The 26,705-nt window shown below is 31.9% G+C and overlaps 1 protein-coding gene across 1 annotated transcript in view; it reads left to right on the top strand.

Moving 5' to 3' along the window:
* Positions 1 to 26,705, top strand: part of LOC6051386 (adenylate cyclase type 9) — a 64,483-nt gene that overhangs the window by 6,711 nt on the left and 31,067 nt on the right. The window contains exon 2 of the mRNA XM_038256279.1: positions 3,782 to 4,182. Coding sequence (XP_038112207.1) covers positions 4,174 to 4,182 — 9 coding nt within the window. The 5' untranslated portion in view covers positions 3,782 to 4,173. The remainder of the gene's footprint in view (positions 1 to 3,781; positions 4,183 to 26,705) is intronic.

Here is a 26,705-nt window from a genome sequence, read left to right as displayed (position 1 = left end):
CAGTTTGAACCAGATTTTACCCGGCAAATTACAGCCCCCAACTTGTTCAAGTTCAAACGCGTCATAAACTAGAGCGTAATTGTTACAAGTCGTCACCATAGAAGCGAAATTAAAAAACAAGTTTTCAAAGCTCGAAAACCACTTGTGCACTTACAAACCGCAACAGAGAGGCTCCGAGTTTAGCCTTGATATACCTTGTCCTACCCTGTACTAGGTCCCCGCCTTCCTCTCCAACCAATTATGACAAAACGGACCACCGACCGAGCGGGGGGAGACTAATTGGATCAAGATTGATAAGGCATGAGCAGTCAGTCGTGCGTGTGTTGCTGCAAAGTGCCCAAAATAGACCGATTTTGGTCGACATTGAATTGTCGCTTCTGTCGTTTTTGTTTTGGAGTGGGGTGAGTTTGGCCCTCCCAACTTGAAATCTAGTTGGCGAAACTGGTCCTCTGCTAGGGTAGGGCGCGGGGTCCCCACTAGGGATGAAAACTTATTTTAGAACTTTTAGAATTTTAGGATTTTTTACAATTTTAAAATTTTTTAACGAATTTTTTACATTTTTTTTAAAAAATTTTAAAGAATTAAAAAATATAAAAAAAAATTAGGATTTTAAAAAATTTAAGAATTTTTATGAACTTTTAAGAATTTTAGTTTTTTTTAATTTTTAAAGGAATTTTTTGGATGTTGAAAGATTTTTTCGGGATTTTTTTAAAGGAATTTTGAAAAACTTTCAGGAATTTTTGAATATTTTGGATTTTTTTAAAGGAATTTTTAAGAAATTTTTTGGATTTTTTTGGATTTTTTGGAATTGTTACGAATTTTTAGGAAATTTTAGGAAGTTTTAAGAATTTTTAGGATTTTTTAGGACATTATTAAAAATTATTTTTTTTGAATTTTTAAGATTTTTCTTATTTTTTTTAGGAATTTAAAGAATTTTAAATTAAATTTATTCAAATTTAAATTAAATTTATTTTTAAAGATCTTTTCAAGATTTTTTAGGTATTTTTGGGAATTTTGAAGAACTATCAGGAATTTCTGGAATATTTTGGAAATTTTAGGAATTTTTAGGATTTTTTAGGACAGGAATGTTTTGGAATGTTTTTTTCAGATTTTTTTTTAGGATTTTTGAGGAGATTTAATTTTTTATGGGTTTTTAAGAATTTTTAGGAATTTTGAGGAAATTTTTAGAATGTCCCGCCCGTGTGGATCAATCGGACCGCGCACTGGACTCACAATCCAGAGGTTGCTGGTTCGAATCCCGCGGCGGGCGCTCTAAAATTCTTTGTGTAAATATGGGTATTCGGCGCCGTCGCTCCGTGCCATACTTTCATACACTTAGAAGCCCAGGGCGGCGAAGTCCTTGTAGTTAAAAAGGAAGACACTAGTGGTTGGTACTAGCAATGGTGGCCGACAGCTATAAAGTCAACTTCGTTTTAGAATTTTGAGAAAATTCTGGGACTTTTTATAAATTTTAAAAAAATTTAGGAATTTAGAAAAAAAATAAAAGTTTTAAGGATTTTGAAAATTGTGGCAAATCAAGGAAATTCAGGAATTTTAGTAATTTTTTGGATTTTTAATGAATTTTTTCAGAAGTTTTAGGAAATTTTAAAAATTGAATAAAATAAAAATTTATAGGGGTTTTTTACGAGTTTTAAGGATTTTTAAGAATTTTCTGGAATTTTTTTTATCTTATTTTTTTAAATTTTAAAGAATTTTTGTATTTTTAGTATTTTTAAAGATTTTTTTTAGGAATTTTCAGGATTTTTTCGATTTTTTTAAATGAATTTTTAGGAATGTTTAGGATTTTTTAGGATTTTTTTTAATTTTTTTAAATAAATTTTTGTTTAATTTTTAGGATTTTTGAAGATTTTTTTAAAGGAATTTTCGGACTTTTTTATAGTTACTTATAAAAAAAAATACTTAAATTTTCAGGGAATTTTTAATTTTTTTTTTGAATTTTGAGGAAGTTTTAAGAATGTTGAAAAAAAATTCAGGACTTTTTAGATTTTTTTTTAAGGAATTTTAGGAATCTAAAAAAAAATGAGAATTTTCAGAAATTTCAGGAATTTTAGAATTTTCAGAAACTTAAGAATTTTTAGGAAATTCGGGTTTTTTTTTTAAATAAGAATTTTAGGAAATTTTGATAATTTAGGAATTATATCAATTTCCAGGATTGGTCACTTAGTTTTAAAAAGTTTAAGAATTTTAAGAATTTTAAGAATTTTAAGAATTTTAAGAATTTTAAGAATTTTAAGAATTTTAAGAATTTTAAGAATTTTAAGAATTTTAAGAATTTTAAGAATTTTAAGAATTTTAAGAATTTTAAGAATTTTAAGAATTTTAAGAATTTTAAGAATTTTAAGAATTTTAAAATTTTAAGAATTTTAAGAATTTTAAGAATTTTAAGAATTTTAAGAATTTTAAGAATTTTAAGAATTTTAAGAATTTTAAGAATTTTAAGAATTTTAAGAATTTTAAGAATTTTAAGAATTTTAAGAATTTTAAGAATTTTAAGAATTTTAAGAATTTTAAGAATTTTAAAATTTTAAGAATTTTAAGAATTTTAAGAATTTTAAAATTTTAAGAATTTTAAGAATTTTAAGAATTTTAAGAATTTTAAGAATTTTAAGAATTTTAAGAATTTTAAGAATTTTAAAATTTTAAGAATTTTAAGAATTTTAAGAATTTTAAAATTTTAAGAATTTTAAGAATTTTAAAATTTTAAGAATTTTAAGAATTTTAAGAATTTTAAGAATTTTAAGAATTTTAAGAATTTTAAGAATTTTAAGAATTTTAAGAATTTTAAGAATTTTAAGAATTTTAAGAATTTTAAGAATTTTAAGAATTTTAAGAATTTTAAGAATTTTAAGAATTTTAAGAATTTTAAGAATTTTAAGAATTTTAAGAATTTTAAGAACTTTAAAATTTTAAGAATTTTAAGAATTTTAAGAATTTTAAGAATTTTAAAAATTTTAAGAATTTTAAGAATTTTAAGAATTTTAAGAATTTTAAGAATTTTAATAATTTTAAGAATTTTAAGAATTTTAAGAATTTTAAGAATTTTAAGAATTTTAAAATTTTAAGAATTTTAAGAATTTTAAAATTTTAAGAATTTTAAGAATTTTAAGAATTTTAAGAATTTTAAAAATTTTAAGAATTTTAAGAATTTTAAGAATTTTAAGAATTTTAAGAATTTTAAGAATTTTAAGAATTTTAAGAATTTTAAGAATTTTAAGAATTTTAAGAATTTTAAGAATTTTAAGAATTTTAAGAATTTTAAGAATTTTAAAAACTTTAAAAATTTTAAGAATTTTAAGAATTTTAAGAATTTTCAGAATTTTCAGAATTTTAAAAATTTTAAGAATTTTAAGAATTTTAAGAATTTTAAGAATTTTAAGAATTTTAAGAATTTTAAGAATTTTAAGAATTTTAAGAATTTTAAGAATTTTAAGAATTTTAAGAATTTTAAGAATTTTAAGAATCTTAGGGATTTTAACAGTTTTAGGATTTTTAGGAATTTCAGAATTTTCGGAATTTTAGATTTGATTTAAATTTGAATCTTCCACTGTGAGCTAATTTAATTTCACAGGGGTGCGTTTGGCTGCGTGCTCACCTGACCCACTGTCACCGAAAAGGGCGCCCTCCATAAACTCAGCCATAAAGACCATTTTACAACATCAAGTACAAACCCACGACGACGACGACCACCACACCGCAGATTTGCCTCCACCGAGACCTTGTTCAAGTGTATAAAGTTTCCTCTTCTTCTTGTTGCTTTCAGGTGCCACTCGATGCCCATTTAGGGAAAGTCACGGTAGACGACACCTGGAGAGGACACCACCCCCACCCGCTTGAAACGAAACCATCTCCAAGCCAGAACCAGAAGCAGAGCTCGCTGAATTGATTGCGAGAATCCTCAACGACAGTGAAAGCCTAACAAGAAGAAAATAATAATAATAATCATGAAATGGCAGAGGCCTAAAGAAATAAGAAAAATGTGAAAAATGCCTAATTTGCGGGAAAAGTGAGAAAAAAAAGTGTGACGACGAAAAATTGGCCGTCAAATAAAACCAGAAGAAAAATAAGCTAAATTTAAAGTCAACAACAGCTAAGAAGAAGAAGAAAAAGAAAAAAGTCAAAACATCAACAACATCAGCAAGAGACGCAGCAATCATGTCGGAGGTGAGTTGCGTTGAGTTTTGTTTTGATGGGTTGCTTTCAAGAAGCTTTCAACATCAGAGAAAGGAGGGGGGGAAAGAGAAGAAAAAGGGGAAAGAGGAGTTATCCGTTGATGACAGGTGACGTGTGTGCGTTTGTGTGTCTAACTCTTTTTAAGAGTGGATTTGACAGTGAAGAAAAGTCGAGGCACTTCTCTTCTTCTTTGTCGCTGGCTTGCTTTTCGTGATTGTTGAAAGAAAAATTATTTCACGATTAACCTTGAGGTCAACGATGATTTTTGAGGGAAAAAGTTAATAATAATTATAAAAAAAATGAATCCATTATTTTTGGATGGATATTTTTGAGTATTTTTGGATTTAAAATTGAATTTGAAAAAAAAAGTACTCTAATTTTTTTTAATAAAATTATTGTTTTCGAGTTGAAGTCACTTTTGAGTTACAATTTTTCAGAAAAACAATTAAATCTTTTTTATTTTTTTTTTATTCTGTCCATGCATGTCCATTTTGAAAATTATTTATGAATAGCTGAGATAATTTTCTACAATTTTCATTTTTGAGCATTGTTGATTCGACTTTGTAGCTAGGATATGGCCTTGCAATAAATTAAAATTAAGAAAAAAAAATGTTTTTCGAAATGCTACCCATTCGGCATTTAATTTTCATTATCTTGGAAACTATTGACCCGAAGTTAAAAAGTTAAACTCGTACCAAATTTTCACAACCTCTTGAAAAAAATATATATTTCGGATTTTATTTGGCTATTTCAATGATAATAAACATTAACTCGCAAATGACAGACTTTTTCCGAAATAAATTTATTGAAGGTAATTATTTTTCGAAATTTGCAATCGAGGTTTCAAACGACGGTATTGATTTTCACTAAATTAGAGATTTTTTGCATAAAATAGTCATTTTTGAAATAGCATTAGAAAAAATAAATTGAAATCATAAAATTAAAATCACGAAATTTGATTATTTTAACACTCCTCCGTCCAAGGCATATTTCACTTACACGGACGACCAAGCCTCCGAAACAGTTGCTTCGCTAAATTCAGCTCGCTCGCATTTGGCTCCATTTCAACCAATCTTGATCGTTCTTGCAGCATTCGAACCGGTAGGATTTCAAGATTCATCTAAAACAAGAACGAACCTGATCCGACTTACCTGCTAGTAACACCGACTAAATTCGTCGAAGCAACTCTTTTTAGGCGCTCGTTTTAGGGAAAACGTCATGGCCAAATCAACAAGAAAGCATTAAAATTTGAAATCAACCATTCAAATTTAACTAATTTGGGGTCGCTGAACACGAATATGACACTTAGAATATTCCAAAGTATTCAGAAATCCAGAAATCCAAGATGGCGGCCAATATGGCGCCTGTAGTATATTGGGAACATATATTTGAGGTTGTAATAGTGATTCAACCACTCAAATCTAACTAATTTGAGGTCACTGATCAAGAATATGACACTTAGAAAATCCCAAAGTATTCAGAAATCCAGAAATCCAAGATGGCGACCAATATGGCGCCTGTAGTATATTGGGAACATATATTTGAGGGTGTAATAGTGATTCAACCACTCAAATCTAACTAATTTGAGGTCGCTGAACAAGAATTTGACACTTAGAAAATCCCAAAGTATTCAAAAATCCAAAAATCCAAGATGGCGGCCAATATGGCACCTGTAGTATATTGGGAATATTTTTTTGAGGTTGTAATAGTGATTCAACCACTCAAATGTAACTTATTTGGGGTCGCTGAACACGAATATGACACTTAGAATATTCCAAAGTATTCAGAAATCCAGAAATCCAAGATGGCGACCAATATGGCGCCTGTAGTATATTGGGAACATATATTTGAGGGTGTAATAGTGATTCAACCACTCAAATCTAACTAATTTGAGGTCGCTGAACAAGAATTTGACACTTAGAAAATCCCAAAGTATTCAAAAATCCAAAAATCCAAGATGGCGGCCAATATGGCGCCTGTAGTATATTGGGAATATTTTTTTGAGGTTGTAATAGTGATTCAACCACTCAAATGTAACTAATTTGGGGTCGCTGAACACGAATATGACCCTTAGAATATTCCAAAGTATTCAGAAATCCAGAAATCCAAGATGGCGACCAATATGGCGCCTGTAGTATATTGGGAACATATATTTGAGGGTGTAATAGTGATTCAACCACTCAAATCTAACTAATTTGAGGTAGCTGAACAAGAATTTGACACTTAGAAAATCCCAAAGTATTCAGAAATCCAGAAATCCAAGATGGCGGCCAATATGGCACCTGTAGTATATTGGGAATAATTATATGAGGGTGTAATAGCCATTCAACCACTCAAATCTAAATAATTTGGGGTCGCTGAACACGAATATGACACTAAGAATATCCCAAAGTATTCAGAAATCCAGAAATCCAAGATGGTTGCCAATATGGCGCCTGTAGTATATTGGGAGTATTTATTTGGGGTTGTAAAAGCCATTCAACCACTCAAATCCAACTAATTTGGGGTCGCTGAACACGAATATGACACTTGGTATATTCCAAAGTATTATGAAATTCAGAAATCCAAGATGGCGGCCAATATGGAGCCTGTAGTATATTGGGAATATTTATTTGAGGTTGTAATAGTGATTCAACCACTCAAATCTAACTGATTTGAGGTCGCTGAACACGAATATGACACTTAGAAAATCCCAAAGTATTCAGAAATCTAGAAATCCAAGATGGTTGCCAATTTGGCGCCAGTAGTACATTGGGAATATTTATTTGAGGTTGTAATAGTGATTCAACCACTCAAATGTAACTAATTTGGGGTCGCTGAACACGAATATGACACTTGGTATATTCCAAAGTATTCAGAAATCCAGAAATCTAAGATGGCTGCCAAAATGGCGCCTGTAGTATGTTGGGAATAATTTTTATTTTTTTTCTGGATTTCTGAATACTTTGGGATATTCTTAGTGTCATATTCGTGTTCATCGACATCAAATTAGTTACATTTGAGTGGTTGAATCACTATTACAACCTCAAATAAATATTCCCAATATACTACAGGCGCCATATTGGCCGCCATCTTGGATTTCTGAATTTCAGAATACTTTGGAATATACCAAGTGTCATATTCATGTTCAGCGACCCCAAATAAGAAAGATTTGAGTGGTTGAATGGCTTTAACACTCTCATATAAATATTCCCAAAATTCTACAGGCGCCATATAAGCCGCCTGCTTGGATTTCTGGATTTCTGAATACTTTGGATTATACCAAGTGTCATATTCATGTTCAGCAACCTCAAATCAGTTAGATTTGAGTGGTTGAATCACTATTACAACCTCAAATAAATATTCCCAATATTCTACAGGCGTCATAATAGCCGCCATCTTGAATTTTTAGATTTCCGAATACTTTGGAACTGAGTCGGGCGGAGAAGAATACACCTAGTTGTCAGTGTCAGCCACTTGCGAACTGTCAGTGAGAGCCGCCTTCAATTTTTGTTACTGTTTTTATTTGGTTAGAGTAGTATTGTATTTGTTAGGAAAATAAATTTAAAAAAGTTTTTAAATTTGCAAATGTTTTTTCGGACTGAGACAATTCAGGCTAAAATAAAATAATTAAGTTTATTTATTTTTCAATTTTTGCTTATTTTTGATAAGATTTAGTTTAAAACATGTATTCATGAGATATATTTCCAATATGACCATTAGGGTGGGTCATTTTTTTCGAAAGTGCTCGGATCCGGCTGAAATAAGGTCCATCTTGTAGAGGGTATCCATAGGGACTCTCATACCAAATTTGAGCTCATTTGGTTGAAAACTGGCTTGTCGCTCGGGGGTTAAAGTTTACATGTAAATTACTATGGGAAATGCGTGATTTTACTTCAAACGCTCCTACAAGCTGAGCGACAAACTTTAACCCACACTTACACTAGGTAGCCGTGTCGGGGTGGTCAAGGAACATTTTTCTCTAAGGGTTCATGGTCATCCGTTCAACCCTGAGCTTGCGCAAAGCCGAAACATCCGGCGACGCCGGAATCCTTCTAAATCTCAGTTTTAACGGTCAACGCATGCTACGAAACTATGACAGAAGCATTGTTTGAAAGAATGAAAAACGCGACGCCGAATGTCAACAAACTAAAATGGAAGCAGAAAAGAACGGTTCATCAGTATTGTTTTTACTTTTTGCTTTAAATAACAAAATGTGGCTTTTTCAACTGTGTCGATTAATTTCAGATGGTTTTTTGGCTTATTTGTGTACTTTATCCAACGTTTCCGAACTACAACAGTACGCCAGAGTTGGACTTCCGGTCCCGTGAATTTCCAGCCCAATCTGCGTCAACGAACATCTGCAATTCTTCGTTCGTGGCACCCAGCTGGAGCTTGTGGTTGATAGTCGAATCCAGATAGCGCAAAACTCGCTTGGCTTCGTTCCAGTCCTGTTGGTTCGGCTTGCTGGACTTCTGGACCAAGATCGACGTGCTCACTGCTATATCTGGTCTGGTGTGCACCGCTACGTACAGCGGACCTCCAATCAAGCTGAGGTAGTCCTGGTTGTTGGGAAGTGGCTTGCACTCTTCGTTGGATAAAGTACACAAATAAGTGTTTGAGCTGCTTTCAACGACTGCAAACCGAAAATCCATTTGAAATTAAATAACAAATGATTCAAAATTATCGTTTTACAGGTTGATCGTCGCACATGGCCAGCGGAATCGATGGCGAGGGGTTCACGGAAGGAGTCTTTGGGATAGACAGGACACGTGGAGATAGTTACGGTTGGACTTTATGGAGGGAAGCGGTTGGTCGACGCACAGGGTCAGCGGAATAGACGGTTGGGATTCGCCTGGCAGGGCCAGCGGCATCGTCGGCGGATTTTCTCCGGAAGAGCCGGATGGATTGACAGAACAGGGATGGATTGGCCATTATGAAGCGGTTATCATCGGCTTACCTGGATACTTTTCCTAATTGTTAAAAACATACTAAGAAAATATAGCTTTTTTTGTTTATTTTGTAGACCAATAAAAGTTATTTTATTGAAGTTTCATGGATATCTTTAACATTGTTTCACTTGAACTTCTACTGCACGCTATTCTTGGTCGCGTTGTTGCAGATAATACGGCTCTTGAAGCTTCGAAGCACGTTCTGAACGAACCTGGACTGATCCAGTTCCAACTCATTAACTTCCTTCCAGTGAACCAGGAACAGCCGTTCTCCGTCCTCTTTGGTCACTCCTTCCAACTTCTCCACCACGTGTCCTTTTCGATTCCGTTTTTGGCCTTTGTGCGTTTGGCCGGAACCACCGGAGGTGGGGCTATGTCCTCCAACATCAAACTTTTCGACGCTCTCGGCAGACTCTACAGTTTTGGCGGCACTTTCTCAACATCTTCTCTGGCCCGATCCATGTTTGAGTAAGAGTCCGTCGAAGATCGCTTGCCGTGGCTGCTGGCCCACTTCTCGCCTTCCTCACGCGCAAATTTTTCCAGAAGATCTCGGCGGTTGAGATTTTCCTCCGGTTCCCAGGAGTTTTCGGAATCGTCGCAACCTAATCTTGGTCTGAAATTGGATTCATCAGAGCTTAGCTTTCTGATCCGATAGGCTGAATTTTATTTTCAAATTGCTTATTATTACCATATTTTCCCGTAAAAACACCTTGTTGGGAGAGCGCAACCCTTCACTTATTGCTTCCATTTTAGTTTGTTGACGTTCGGCGTCGCGTTTTTCATTCTTTCAAACAATGCTTCTGTCATAGTTTCGTAGCATGCGTTGACCGTTAAAACTGAGATTAAGAAGGATTCCGGCGTCGCCGGATGTTTCGGCTTTGCGCAAGCTCAGGGTTGAACGGATGACCATGAACCCTTAGAGAAAAATGTTCCTTGGACCACCCCCGACACGGCTACCTAGTGTAAGTGTGGGTTAAAGTTTGTCGCTCAGCTTGTAGGAGCGTTTGAAGTAAAATCACGCATTTCCCATAGTAATTTACATGTAAACTTTAACCCCCGAGCGACAAGCCAGTTTTCAACCAAATGAGCTCAAATTTGGTATGAGAGTCCCTATGGATACCCTCTACAAGATGGACCTTATTTCAGTCGGATCCGAGCACTTTCGAAAAAAATGACCCACCCTAATGACCATATATCAATCAATGACCATAAATCATACATTTGCTTAAACTAAGACTTATTAAGTTAGTAGTAGTTAGTCAACGTATTTAAATATATAAATCGTTCAGTACAACCAGAGCTGTGGAGGAAGTGAAGAAAAATCTCTGGATGAAAATAGGAACAAAGCGGGAAAAAACGGCGAGCTGGAGGTTGACATGAATAGCGGAACGTTTCTTTTTTTTATGGAAAAAAAATCATCGTAGGTAAAATTTGCCTAAAAATTAAGATCGTTCAATTTAACATAAGCCACCGTTTTTCAAACAATCGCTCTGCAAAGCCGGCATCTCGGAAAAATGATCGTGTCACAGCGAATTCACTTCGGGTTTTGCATTTTATTGCAACCAGAAAGTAAAATGACAGAAAACTAAGTCCGGCAGTACCGGCACTTACGGCGGCGTAGTTTCGTCCGCTGTCGGGTTCGGTTCCGGAAAAAACAGAAGGATCGCCTTCGACAAGCAGGAAGCAGCAAACAAAATACTGGCCCCTCACGCCTGTGGAGTCACGAAGGAACAAGGCAAGGAGGTACTCTACAGTTCGGCTGAGCTGTGTAGGATCTTCAACGAGTTCAGCACCCAGTTGAAAAGCAGCAAACCCACCCAGATCAATTAAAAGTGATCGGTTTCATCACAGAATAAGACAGAGTCACTACTGCCATTTGATTTTTGGTTCCACTTTGTGGTACATCGCAGGTACATCGCACGCCTTATTGAGCCAAAACATAAAATGACATTTCTTCGGACTGCTCGCTCTGTGTTACTCTGTGGTTTGATGTCCTGCAAGTATGATGTGAAATGACCCTTGCTGTCATTAGTTGAAAAAAATATTTTCATTAGTTTTTATGTCACATTCATGATTTCCGGTCCTACCCTCGTCTCGGCACCGAAGAGGACCAAATAAAAATAAGTTATGAATAAAAAAAAATTTCGCGGAGAAAGTTGCATCACATGAGTCATGTACGATCTTGAGCACTATTTTGGAATGAGCTGCAAGAAAATTTGTTTTGTCAAGAAGGGCAGATGACGACTGACTGGAAATTTAAATGGGAAGAGAAATTATCTTGCACAAAAAACAAAAACAACAACAAGAAAATGAATAAGAATAAGAATAAGAATAAGAAGACCTCTTCGCTTCTCCCTCCCAGCTTTGGAATATTCTAAGTGTCATATTCGTGTTCAGCGACCTCAAATCAGTTAGATTTGAGTGGTTGAATCACTATTACAACCTCAAATAAATATTCCCAATATACTACAGGCTCCATATTGGCCGCCATCTTGGATTTCTGAATTTCATAATACTTTGGAATATACCAAGTGTCATATTCGTGTTCAGCGACCCCAAATTAGTTAGATTTGAGTGGTTGAATGGCTATTACACCCTCAAATAAATATTTCCAAAATTCTACAGGCGCCATATTGGCCGCCATCTTGGATTTCTGAATTTCAGAATACTTTGGAATATTCTAAGTGTCATATTCGTGTTCAGCGACCCCAAATTAGTTACATTTGAGTGGTTGAATGGCTATTACACCCTCAAATAAATATTCCCAATATTTTACAGGCGCCATATTGCCCGCCATATTGAAATTCTTGACATCGGAATACTTTGGGATATTCTTAGTGTCATATTCGTGTTCAGCGACCTCAAATTAGTTAGATTTGAGTGGTTGAATGGCTATTACACCCTCAAATAAATATTCCCAATATACTACAGGCGCCATTTTGGCAACCATCTTGGATTTCTGGATTTCTGAATACTTTGGAATATACAAAATGTCATATTCGTGTTCAGCGACCCCAAATTAGTTGGATTTGAGTGGTTGAATGGCTATTACACCCTCAAATAAATATTCCCAATATACTACAGGCGCCATTTTGGCAACCATCTTGGATTTCTGGATTTCTGAATACTTTGGAATATACAAAATGTCATATTCGTGTTCAGCGACCCCAAATTAGTTGGATTTGAGTGGTTGAATGGCTATTACACCCTCAAATAAATATTCCCAATATACTACAGGCGCCATATTGGCCGCCATCTTGGATTTCTGAATTTCGTAATACTTTGGAATATACCAAGTGTCATATTCGTGTTCAGCGACCCCAAATTAGTTAGATTTGAGTGGTTGAATGGCTATTACACCCTCAAATAAATATTCCCAATATACTACAGGCGCCATTTTGGCAACCATCTTGGATTTCTGGATTTCTGAATACTTTGGAATATACAAAATGTCATATTCGTGTTCAGCGACCCCAAATTAGTTGGATTTGAGTGGTTGAATGGCTATTACACCCTCAAATAAATATTCCCAATATACTACAGGCGCCATATTGGCCGCCATCTTGGATTTCTGAATTTCGTAATACTTTGGAATATACCAAGTGTCATATTCGTGTTCAGCGACCCCAAATTAGTTAGATTTGAGTGGTTGAATGGCTATTATACCCTCAAATAAATATTCCCAAAATTCTACAGGCGCCATTTTGGCCGCCATCTTGGATTTCTGGATTTCTGAATACTTTGGATTATACCAAGTGTCATATTCATGTTCAGCAACCTCGAATCAGTTAGATTTGAGTGGTTGAATCACTATTACAACCTCAAATAAATATTCCCAATATACTACAGGCGCCATTTTGACCGCCATCTTGGATTTCTGAATTTCATAATACTTTGGAATATACCAAGTGTCAAATTCGTGTTCAGCGACCCCAAATTAGTTAGATTTGAGTGGTTGAATCACTATTACACCCTCAATAAATATTTCCAAAATTCTACAGGCGCCATATTGGCCGCCATCTTGGATTTCTGAATTTCAGAATACTTTGGAATATTCTAAGTGTCATATTCGTGTTCAGCGACCCCAAATTAGTTACATTTGAGTGGTTGAATGGCTATTACACCCTCAAATAAATATTCCCAATATTTACAGGCGCCATATTGCCCGCCATATTGAAATTCTTGACATCGGAATACTTTGGGATATTCTTAGTGTCATATTCGTGTTCAGCGACCTCAAATTAGTTACATTTGAGTGGTTGAATCACTATTACACCCTCAATTATATGTTCCCAATATACTACAGGCGCCATATTGGTCGCCATCTTGGATTTCTGGATTTCTGAATACTTTGGAATATTCTAAGTGTCATATTCGTGTTCAGTGACCCCAAATTAGTTACATTTGAGTGGTTGAATCACTATTACAACCTCAAAAAAATATTCCCAATATACTACAGGCGCCATATTGGCCGCCATCTTGGATTTCTGGATTTATGAATTCTTTGGAATATTCTAAGTGTCATATTCTTGTTCAGCGACCTCAAATTAGTTAGATTTGAGTGGTTGAATCACTATTACAACCTCAATTATATGTTCCCAATGTACTACAGGCGCCATATTGGCCGCCATCTTGGATTTCTGGATTTCTGAATACTTTGGAATATTCTAAGTGTCATATTCGTGTTCAGCGACCCCAAATTAGTTAAATTTGAATGGTTGATTTCAAATTTTAATGCTTTCTTGTTGATTTGGCCATGACGTGTTCCCTAAAACGAGCGCCTAAAAAGAGTTGCTTCGACGAATTTAGTCGGTGTGACTAGCAGGTTAGTCGGATCAAGTTCGTTCTTGTTTCAGATGAATCTTGAAATCCTACCGGTTCGAATGCTGCAAGAACGATCAAGATTGGTTGAAATGGGGCCAAATGCGAGCGAGTTGAAATTAGCGAAGCAACGGTTTCGGAGGCTTGGACGGAGGAGTGTTAAGTAAAAAAATGAATAAAATACAATATCAAAATAACCAACATCCATAAAAAATGTTCGAAACATCAGATGTTATAGTATAGAAAACACAATAATTGCACAGTAAAATATTGTGTATGTTTCGAAGTTGTAATTTCGGAAGGTTGTATATTACCACTTTTGTGATGTAATTTAACCTCAATTTAGACTGAAAAAGTGACATTACACCAGAATAGTGGTAAAATTACATATTTTCAGAGGTAAAATTACAAAATTTTTTCTGACATAAAAGGTGTACCCCTTCCCAGATGTAATATCACCATAATTTTTTTTTACTGTGTGCTTACAGAATTCTGTCCAGATTCGATTAACCGAAGCCTCGATTATCCGAAGTTTCGATTATCCGAGGGTTTGTAAGGGACTGCGGATAATCAAAAAACCAAAAAAATTTTTTTCGTTTTTTTCATTTTCAAATTCAAGTTTTGTTGCCCCATTTTTGTCAAATTTGAATAGTTGCAGTTATTTTTTGTTTAATTTTTGTATAATTCTTCGTAAAATTAGAGTTTCTAGTATAAAGTACTCGAATTTCAGCAACATTCCGTTCCTTCGTTTGCGTTGGGACGATCGTTATCGTTATTTCGATAATTATATCGGCGATAGTCTTATCGACGATAACGGACGATAATAACTTCTCTTTAAAATCTTCTTAAATTAATTTAATCAATCAATTTCAACAATATTAAATTTTTCAACAATCAATTTCGAAACTATTTTTTTTATAAAAAATTTGGGTATCAAACGATTCAAAATCGTGCATGTATTTTCACTATTTACAGCTTTTGCCTTCCTCACTTTACTGAGGAAAGGCTATAAAATCACTCGAAAAACGAACTTTTTAGTTAGACCTCCTAGACCTACCTTCATTTATACATATCGACTCAGAATCACCAGCTGAGCAAATGTCTGTGTGTTTGGCTGTATGTAGACATGTGTACCAAATCAATGTCACTGGAATATCTTGTCACAGGCTCAACCGATTTTGGCCGGAATGGTTTTAATCGATCCGTCTTAACGTCCCCTAAGTTGCTATTTAAATTCATGCAGTTTGATCATGTATTTAAAAAGTTATGTTAAAAAAACTGTTTCATATTAAATTAAAATTATGGTAAAAAGGGTGGTTTTTTCATGAAACCCTCACATGTTATATATTTTTAGAAAGCTTATGAGAAGACCTTTCTTGTGGATTAAGAATTTTCAAGATCTGACTTACCTATCTAAAATTACAAGCAGTTAAAAAATGGTCTGAATTTACATAACCTCAAATGGTCCCGTCTGATCGCCACGAAAAAAGCCTTGTAGAGGGATGCCATTTTCCTGAAAGGCGATGTCTTTATAATCTTGACAAAAAGTCTGTAGGAAGTCTGTTTTTTTTTTACTCGTCACTTATTTTATTAGGACCTCTTAGGTGCTGCGATCACGTTAGGGGAGATCCATAAACCATGTGGACACTTTAGCAGATTGTAATCACTCTATAAATGAGAGGAAGGCAGAAACCACCTAAAGGTGGATTAAGTTACGTTTTTTTAAAGAAATACTTAAATTTCCACAAAGTACCTTTTTTTAAATTATTTAAATTTCCATCATTTTTGCAAGATAGGTATCAAACGATTCGAAATGCTGGTTGCGTTTTCACTGTTTTAGAGTTTTTCAAAGGATTACTAAAATTTTCACAAAATAGTCAAATTTTTATAATTTGCTATATGAGTATAAAACGAAGCGAAATTTGATATACTTTTCACTTTTATTAGATTTTTTTTTTGTGTTGTACTCAAATTTTCACAAAATACCGTTTTAAAAAAAAATTCTAAAATTTTCACTAAATAGCGTTTTTTCTTTGCAAAAATAATTTTTTTTCATAATTTTCATTTTTGGTTTTGAACGATTTGAATTTTGTATGTATTTTCACTGTTTTAGAGTTTTTAGAATTAAAAACTTCAATTTTCACAAATTAACGTGCTTTTTTCGAAAACTCTCAAATTTTTATTATGTGGGTAATTCTCTACCAACTCACACGAAATCGGGAAAAGTTGCCCCGACCCCTCTTCGATTTGCGTGAAACTTTGTCCTAAGGGGTAACTTTTGTCCCTGATCACGAATCCGAGGTCCGTTTTTTGATATCTCGTGACGGAGGGGCGGTACGACCCCTTCCATTTTTGAACATGCGAAAAAAGAGGTGTTTTTCAATAATTTGCAGCCTGAAACGGTGATGAGATAGAAATTTGGTGTCAATGGGACTTTTATGTAAAATTAGACGCCCGATTTGATGGCGTACTCAGAATTCCGAAAAAACGTATTTTTCATCGAAAAAAACACTAAAAAAGTTTTAAAAATTCTCCCTTTTTCCGTTACTCGACTGTAAAAAATTTTGGAACATGTCATTTTATGGGAAATTTAATGTACTATTCGAATCTACATTGTCCCAGAAGGGTCATTTTTTCATTTAGAACAAAATTTTTCATTTTAAAATTTCGTGTTTTTTCTAACTTTGCAGGGTTATTTTTTAGAGTGTAACAATGTTCTACAAAGTTGTAGAGCAGACAATTACAAAAATTTTGATATACAGACATAAGGGGTTTGCTTATAAACATCACAAGTTATCGCGATTTTACGAAAAAAAAGTTTTGAAAAAGTTACTTTTGCGTTTCTCTTTGTTTCGTCGTCCGTGTCTGTCGCGGGTGACCATGAACGGCCATGATCGATGACGACCAACTTTTTCAAAACTTTTTTTCGTAAAATCGCGATAACTCGTGATGTTTATAAGCAAACCCCTTATGTTTATATATCAAAATTTTTGTAATTGTCTGCTCTACAACTTTGTAAAACATTGTTACACTCTAAAAAATAACCCTGCAAAGTTAGAAAAAACACGAAATTTTAAAATGAAAAATGTTGTTCTAAATGAAAAAATGACCCTTCTGGGACAATGTAGATTCGAAAAGTACATTAAATTTCCCATAAAATGACATGTTCCAAAATTTTTACAGTCGAGTAACGGAAAATGGGAGAATTTTAAAACTTTTTAGTGTTTTTTCGATGAAAATGCGTTTTTCGAAATTCTGAGTACGCCATCAAATCGGGCGTCTAATTTACATAAAAGTCCCATTGACACCAAATTTCTATCTCATCACCGTTTCAGGCTGCAAATTATTGAAAAACACCTCTTTTTTCGCATGTTCAAAAATGGAAGGGGTCGTACCGCCCCTCCGTCACGAGATATCAAAAAACGGACCTCGGATTCGTGATCAGGGACAAAAGTTACCCCTTAGGACAAAGTTTCACGCAAATCGAAGAGGGGTCGGGGCAACTGCTGTGTGAGTTGGCGGAGAATTACCCATGTGCAATATAAGTATCAAATGGTTTCATTCAAAAAACTCTACAACAGTGAAAATGCATGCGAAATTTCGAATCGTCTGATACCCATATAGCAAATTATAAAAAAAATAGCATTTTCAAAAAATACGTTATTTTGTGAAATTGTAGTATTTCATTAAAAAAAATCTATTAAAAGTGAAAAGAAATACAAAATTTTGCTTTCTTTTGATACTTGATAATCGATTGATTGCAAATTCAAAAAATTTGAGCACTTTCGAAAAAATGGCATTCTGTTAAAATTTGAGTATTCTACAAAAAAAAAAACAAATAAAGAAAAAAAGCATGCAAAATTTCGCTTCGTTTAGTACCCATTTTGCAAATTATGAAACCTCGCTGGATTGGATAAATGTACGACTCGTGCTGAAAAAAACTTCTTTTTGCAACTACTATTTCAAGACTTTGGCAAGAAAGTTTATAAAAGTTAAAAAATAATTTGTTAAATATGTTTTTAAGGAAAAAAAAAACGGAAAATAAAAAAACTTCATTTTGAATACTTAAATTGAGTTGAAAAAAAAAATTCGCATGCGTTTTGCACTATTTTAGAGTTTATGGAATTAAAAAGTCCAATTTTCACAAAATAACGCGATTTTTTTCGAAAATAGATACTCACTTTTTAATACTTAAATTGAAATTACAAAAAAATAAATTAAAAAAAACGAGAAAAGTATAATGACACAAAGGCAACAAAATCAATCGTTGGAAGTCTGATTTTCAAATGTTTATAAAATTTATTAAATGGGTATCATAAACTAAAGAATTCAAACATTTTGGGATAGGGTTGCCAGATTTTTTTACAAAATTTTAAACTTTCGGCATGTTTTTTTTTTTTCAATTATCTATCTACTGGTAAGCAGTTTAAAAACAAGGAAGTTTATAAAAAGTCAAAGATTTTTTTGTTAAATGTGATTTTAATGGAAAAAAAATACTGAAAATAAAAATAAACATTATTTTAAATATTCTTAAATTGAGTTAAAAATAACGAGAAAAGTATTATGACACAAGGCAAAAAAAAAAACAATCGTTGGAAGTTTGATTTTCAAATGTTTTAAAACTTTTTTAAATGGGTATCATAAACTGAAGAATTAAACCATTTTGAGATAGGGTTGCCAGATTCGTAAAAAAAACTTTATGCATGTTTTTTCAATTATTGCTAAAAGACTACGGACATTTTTTTAACCAAAATAACTGAGAACTATCTTCAATAAAGCACATTACAGATCTACGAATAAGTTTGCATATTCCCAGATAGGGTTGCCAGAGTTTCCAAGTGTATGCCTTACTGGAAAAGAATATGGGTTGCTTACTGACTTCTGATGTCCATCTTTTTCGTTACTTTTTAAGGATTCGAAAAACTATTTAAAAAAATCTAAACACGCACATCACAGATAGGGTTGCCAAATCTTGGTTGTCTTTTCAAGACATTCTCAACAATAAAAAAAATCATAAAATATCTACCTCAGTTTTTTTAGATTCATTGAAAATCTAAGTTGCAGCTGTAGATAAGAATATAAATATAAACAAATAATATGAATTTCCTAAGAAAGCGTAGTTTGAGATTAGAAAAACTAATATAAAAAAATAATAATACTTTAATAAAATTTGTGATTTTCAACAAATTTTAACTTTTACATCAATTAAGTTTGATAAATAAAAAAACATCATTTGGATCCCAATTTCCCTTTTTCTGCAAACGATTCCCAGATGTCAAGTTGGCTCAAGAGCGGCAGCGGCACACTTCAAGTCAGTTCAAAGTCAAAGTCACAAGCTGACGGCACTGGCCGCCAGAAAGACCGTCTGATTTATGGGAAGGTCATCCCACTGGGAAAAGGAGGGATGATTTTATGTTTAATCTTTCGACTTTGGTGATTTTTATTCTATTTTGCTCGGATTCCTCTGCGTGCAAGGTGTCTTTCGAACTCTCCCGGGGATGACAGACTGACTGAAAGCCAATTGGTCGGAAAATGAAGGCCAGTTAATCTCGGTGCCGCGGCATGATGGATGAGAATGGTGCTTAATTTGCCGCTGCGGCGGCACCCTCGCCGAAAAGAGAGCAGCTAATTGTGTGTAGTGTCGGAACAAAAATATCAAGACCAGAGGAAGACAGCAAACAAACTCATTTGCAAAGTGTAAACAATGCTAGGGTAGCTGCTGCTAATATTGACTCTCTGAATGATACTTTCTAGCTTTATGTTGTTTAGTCATAATTATAAATTGACAGTTGACAGTTTGACAGTTTGACAGTGTTAATAATATAAAAATATGTTCAGTACTTACCATTCATTACAATTTCACCTTTCACAAATCTTAAAATCTACTTTGTAGTTACCTTATTTAATTTCAAAAATTTCAACCTTATTTCCAAGAGGTACCTCGACTTTGAAGTCCGTAATTGATAAGCTCTCCCTGTCTGTCTACTTTTTGCCAGCTGACCTACATGAAGAATGTGGTCTTTCACCTCAAAATATCATAATTCACCGGCTCAACATCTTTCAACGGCTAATTTGCAACAACAGCAAGACGAAGATTACCTTCAGACCCTACTTGGCATCGGTTCAACAATTTTAATAAAGTGTCAATTTCGACAAGTGAACAAGTTCGCAAGCTAGACGACAAAATTTTTCCGCGGCGACCTCGGCGACATCAAAAAGAAGAAGAAGAAGCAAAAACAAGAGATCATAAACCTGTAAGTCACACCCGGGACGGCCTACTTAAGCGTGAGGGATTGGTCGCAAAGTTGGCCGTTGTGACACATTATCGGCGGCGGCGGCGATACATATCCGTAATGTGACAGTGAGTTGCGTGAAAACTAGCAAAAAAGATTTTCTTTAATTTATCAATCTTGAAAAATGAGCAGAAGAAACTACTCTTGAAAAAAATCTACTCTACGCCAAAAATAGCACCAACTACCCTAACGTGTCGATGACACAGCCGTGTAATTGTTGTGAAGTTATTCATTGAAATTGGCTGGTGTTTGTGTCGCGCACACCACCATTGTCAAACCGATCGAGTTTTCGTGCCTTAATTCCGTCGCGCACACTACTGACTTAGTGGCGGAATCGCGGTAACTGCCGAAGGGGTTCAGTGGTGCCAGTTTTGCTGCCCTATCAAGCTAAATTTTCTATGTTTATTACTAGATTAATGGTTAGTCTTAAAAGATAAGTGACAGTTGACAAATTTGACAGTTGACTGTGTTAGTAACTATAAAAATATGTTCAGTACTTACCGTTTTTCAGCTATCCTAATTCACTTTGTACTTACCAGGAGAGAAACTTCAAGTTTTATATCTCATCTTATTAGGTACCTCGACTTTGAAGTCCGTGTTAGGGAAGCCATAACAACTAAATGATTTTTTAACTGAGGTACCATAACTTTGAAGTCTGTGATTGGGACACCTTTCCGAAATCAAAAACAACTTTTGTTGAGATACTTCAACTTGAAGTCCGTGTAAGGGAAGCTATTAATAGCAACCGTTTTCAGACCAATTTCTGTTCAAGTATTACGGCAACTAGAGGTGTGTTCCAATACATAAAAACAATGTTTGAAAGTTAGCAAAGCTTCAGACCTTAGCTTTCTTCCTGTATTGAAAAAAGTTCAATGGTTCGAGTCTTTGCTAAATTTCATCAGCGTTTTTTGTTTGGCTAACAATTTGAAATGACTATCTTTAATGGAAAACATCATTTAATCAAAGGAAAGAAGTTCAGGGTGACTACTCAAATCCCATTTTAAAATTCCCGACTTTTTTAGAATCTCAAATAATAGGCATTTCTTATCTAATGAATGTTTTCCAACATAAAACTCTTTATAAAAAGTCAGTATAAACCTTAAAAAACAAAAAAAAACTTTTTAAAAGTGAAGCACTCATTACTTTGATTCCGATTAGAAACATATAAAAAATTTAAAAATAACCGAAAGCTAAATAATATTTTTAATTTCAATATTTATGTTTAAAATTGGCAAAAGTATAGTTAATACTTCATTCCAAAAGGAAATGACAAAAAGTTACAGATAACTAAATTTAAAATATTATTAATTTAAAATATGATTGCTGTTAATATTTTTTAAAATAATTTTGAAATTATCGAGGAATTCGTAAAAAAAATGTTTTTACAAAGTTTCCTTTTGAATTTTGTAAATTTTGATATTGATTGTTTGAATTTATGTTGATTTATCTAGCTGTCAGTATTTAACTGCTTTATTTTTTTTTCAATGAAAAAAAAACAGTTTAATGAGATTTTATGTTTTACCACATATTTTATGTAAAATGTTTGAAAGAAAAAAATCTTTTAACATATTTGCAATAACTTAAACCAAAATTTGATGGATTTATTTTTTGACAACGATGTTCGTTCTGAATGAAAAAAATATTATTTTTTTCATTCAGAACGAATATTGAATGGATTTTTTCAATATTTAAGTTTTCCGATAAACCGAAAATCAAACTTCATCTAAAGTATTTTACACATACTCACAAAAAAATCAAAGGAATCATTTGGAAAAAATTGAAATGACTTAATGAATGTAGTTTAATAATTAAAAATATTTACCACAAAAAATATTGCCAAACTCAAGTTGGAATATTTTATCAAATATTTAACCCTCTACTGCCCAATTTTTTTTCGAAAATATTTATTTTTTCCGTGTTGAGCAACTTTTGTTCTACGAAAAACTTTACTTCTCTTGTTTTATGTTTTTTCTTGTTTTTTTTCAGTATTTTAATTTGCATTTATCGTGTTCAGTTCATGTTTGTTTTTTTTTGTATTAAGCCTATTCTACCACCTATTATAATTACATTTTGCCTATCTAATTTTTTCACGTTTTTACAGTTACTTTTTAAATTTTTTGCATGTTTTTCACATTTTCTCCTATAGAATGGTACCATCATCATTTAAATTGCAAAAAAAAAATGCGTAGAGGCATAGTCTGGGACACTACAAAAATTACTGCATACTTCTTTTTACTGAAAATATAGGAAATGTTAGTAAAAACACAGCTAAAGTTGATCCCTAAAAAAATGAAATTTTTAAAAACATTGGCAAAGTCATATAAAACAAGTTAAACTACCAAACCTGAAATTTTCTAAAATTTTAAGAGTTCTTCTTTCCAATGCTTTTTAAAGATCAAAAATCGGTTGGAAAATTGATTTTTGCCGATTTTTTAGATCGAAGCCCGTCTAAAGGCGGGGTTAGGTTGTAGAGGGTTAATCAATGTGATCAAACCAAATAGAATCATACCTTTGCGCTAGCCATAATCGTTAACATTAGGCTCAATTTTTATATTAATTGTTCATTAACTTTGTTGTTGTTTTAAGTTTGAGTAAGAAGATAATGTTTGATAAACAAAAATAAATTTTTAATTTGATTTATTTAAAAAATATTATAAAATTTAACTTAAGAAGAATTCTCGCTTACTTTTTCAAAAGGTCCTATGTACAAAGGAAACCCATGGCGGATTGGTTGTTTTGAAAAAGTAATCTAGAATTGAGTGAATTCAATTTGAAAATTGTTCAAAATATTACAAAATTATTCAAGAATTGGAAAATCAATTAGGCAGGTATGCTCGGAGTCCCGACTTTCTGACAAAAAATCACTAATTCCCGACTTTTTCCCGATTTTTGCAAATTCCCGACTTTCCCGATTTCCCGACTTGAGTGGCCACCCTGGAAGGTTTGAGCTTTGGCTCATTTTCAAATCAAGTATTTCGTTACTAAATAACACTTTGAAAATTTATTGTCTGATTTTCTTCTTTCAAAACTAAATTATATCTCAAAAGCAGAGTGCGGAACAACCTAAACCTTTCTACTAAATTCTGGGTTAGTCTTAATATTAAATTTGACAGTTGACAAAATTGACAGTTGACTGTGTTAATAACTTTGAAAAAATGTTCAGTACTTACCATTTATCAGCATACCTAACCCACTTTATACTTACCAGGAAAAAAACTCAAAACTAGCTTACATATCATACAAGGTACCTCGACTTTGAAGTCCGTGTTAGGGAAGCTATTTAAACTGACCGATTATTATGATGAGTTACATTGACTGTGAAGTCTGTGCTTGGAACACTTTCCCGAAATTCAAATTAACTCTTATTAAGGTACTTCGACTTTGAAGTCCGTGTTAGGGAAGTACATCTAATATCCAAGTCTGTGTTGAAGAAACTTTTATTAGCAACCGTTTCCGAACCAATTTCATTTATTACGACGACAAGAGGTGTTTTCCATTAAATGAAAACAATCTTTGCAAGTTAGCAAAGACGCACACCTTTGCTTTTTTCCGGGTTTGAAAAAAGTGCAATGATTGGAGTCTTTGCTAAAATAATGCAGCGTTATTTGTTTCACTAGCTATCGTGAAGGTGAAATTTTTCAACGGAAAATGTCGTTTTAAAACTAGACAAGACTCACACCTGAGCATTTTGTGAAGTCGAAGGTAAGATGGTGTGAGTCTTGGCTTATTTTCAAATCAAGTTTTTCGTAATTTAATAACACTTAAGGAGCTTTTTTCTGATTTTTTTTATCTCAATACTAAAATAAATCTCATAAGAAGAGTGAGAACTAACTAATCCTTTCTATCTAATTTTGGGTTAGTCTTAATATTAAATTTGACAGTTGACAAAATTGACAGTTTGACAGTGTTAGTAACTTTTAGAACATGTTCAGTACTTACCACTAATCATAATTTCATACACCTTATAACTACTTTGTACTTACCTGAAACCTTCAACTTCACCATCTCAACCCCAAGAGGTACCTCGACTTTGACGTCCGTGATTGGGAAGCACCCTTCACGCTAACTTCATCCCAGCTGGCATCCCTGCCCAACTGTGTGTGATAAACTGTTTCATTTCCTTCCACCTTTGTCACACCTCCCCCCCCTCCTCCCTCTTTTTCCCTCCAACCTCTTCGGCGATTATCAGCGATGGCTTAGCGACGACTCAGTTTGATCGTGACCGCATAAACTGAGACGTCGCGGCGGTCGGTCGACTCGAGTCGACTTTAATTAAGCTGTCAGACACACACGCTCGGAACAATTGTCGCGCAAGTGATTCAAGTGACTTTAATATTGTGGATTCTTTATTTTCAGAAAATTGAATTTTCTGAAAATTCCGATTATACAATACAAATCGGTGCCGGAGGAAGACGGACGGGGGCTTGCAAAAAATCTTCAACGGTTCAGTTATTTGTGCAAGTCGTTAGTGAAAAGATAATAAAAACACCTTGTGCTGAGCGAGAGAGAGAGAGAGCCGCGAAGAGAAGAGAAGAGGGTGGTTGCTTTTTGGCGGGTGCTTATCGTTTATGTAAACAGAACTTTGCGCGGCGGCCAAAATCCAATGTCTGGAGAGGAAGAAGAAAAAGAAGAGCAGCGCTACTTGAAGCAAGAAGAAACGCCAAAAATATGCGCGGGCGATTCCAAGATGCTCAAAAGTGTGCGGGGAGGTTTCAGACTAACTAAAAGAGAGTAAAACACTAAGTAGTAACAAAAGTAAGAGCAAATTGGTGTTTTGCACGTATTAAAGCGTCGTCGTTGTGGGCTAATTAAAGCAGAACAGCGCCCTCCCATTCTCCACCCTCCGGATCGTACGTGGTTCGTGTTGGACCGTGAAAGAGAAAATAATAACATTCGCGGGAATTAAGAGGGAAGGTGGAATGGGGAAATTGCACTGAAACGCTTCAGTTGCCCCTTTTGAAAATTTAATAATTTAATAATTTAATAATTTAATAATTTAATAATTTAATAATTTAATAATTTAATAATTTAATAATTTAATAATTTAATAATTTAATAATTTAATAATTTAATAATTTAATAATTTAATAATTTAATAATTTAATAATTTAATAATTTAATAATTTAATAATTTAATAATTTAATAATTTAATAATTTAATAATTTAATAATTTAATAATTTAATAATTTAATAATTTAATAATTTAATAATTTAATAATTTAATAATTTAATAATTTAATAATTTAATAATTTAATAATTTAATAATTTAATAATTTAATAATTTAATAATTTAATAATTTAATAATTTAATAATTTAATAATTTAATAATTTAATAATTTAATAATTTAATAATTTAATAATTTAATAATTTAATAATTTAATAATTTAATAATTTAATAATTTAATAATTTAATAATTTAATAATTTAATAATTTAATAATTTAATAATTTAATAATTTAATAATTTAATAATTTAATAATTTAATAATTTAATAATTTAATAATTTAATAATTTAATAATTTAATAATTTAATAATTTAATAATTTAATAATTTAATAATTTAATAATTTAATAATTTAATAATTTAATAATTTAATAATTTAATAATTTAATAATTTAATAATTTAATAATTTAATAATTTAATAATTTAATAATTTAATAATTTAATAATTTAATAATTTAATAATTTAATAATTTAATAATTTAATAATTTAATAATTTAATAATTTAATAATTTAATAATTTAATAATTTAATAATTTAATAATTTAATAATTTAATAATTTAATCATTTAATAATTTAATAATTTAATAATTTAATAATTTAATAATTTAATAATTTAATAATTTAATAATTTAATAATTTAATAATTTAATAATTTAATAATTTAATAATTTAATAATTTAATAATTTAATAATTTAATAATTTAATAATTTAATAATTTAATAATTTAATAATTTAATAATTTAATAATTTAATAATTTAATAATTTAATAATTTAATAATTTAATAATTTAATAATTTAATAATTTAATAATTTAATAATTTAATAATTTAATAATTTAATAATTTAATAATTTAATAATTTAATAATTTAATAATTTAATAATTTAATAATTTAATAATTTAATAATTTAATAATTTAATAATTTAATAATTTAATAATTTAATAATTTAATAATTTAATAATTTAATAATTTAATAATTTAATAATTTAATAATTTAATAATTTAATAATTTAATAATTTAATAATTTAATAATTTAATAATTTAATAATTTAATAATTTAATAATTTAATAATTTAATAATTTAATAATTTAAAAATTTAATAATAATTAATAATTTAATAATTTAATAATTTAATAATTTAATAATTCAATAATTTAATAAAATACTTAAATAACTAAACAATCTTTGTTTAAATGACAAAAAACAATTGAGTCTTCTTTTGTTACGGAGAAA

Source organism: Culex quinquefasciatus, chromosome 1 (assembly GCF_015732765.1).
Source record: "Culex quinquefasciatus strain JHB chromosome 1, VPISU_Cqui_1.0_pri_paternal, whole genome shotgun sequence".
Classification (NCBI taxonomy): domain Eukaryota; kingdom Metazoa; phylum Arthropoda; class Insecta; order Diptera; family Culicidae; genus Culex; species Culex quinquefasciatus.
Note: the sequence above shows the minus strand (reverse complement) of the source record. Positions and strands in the feature narration are given on the sequence as shown.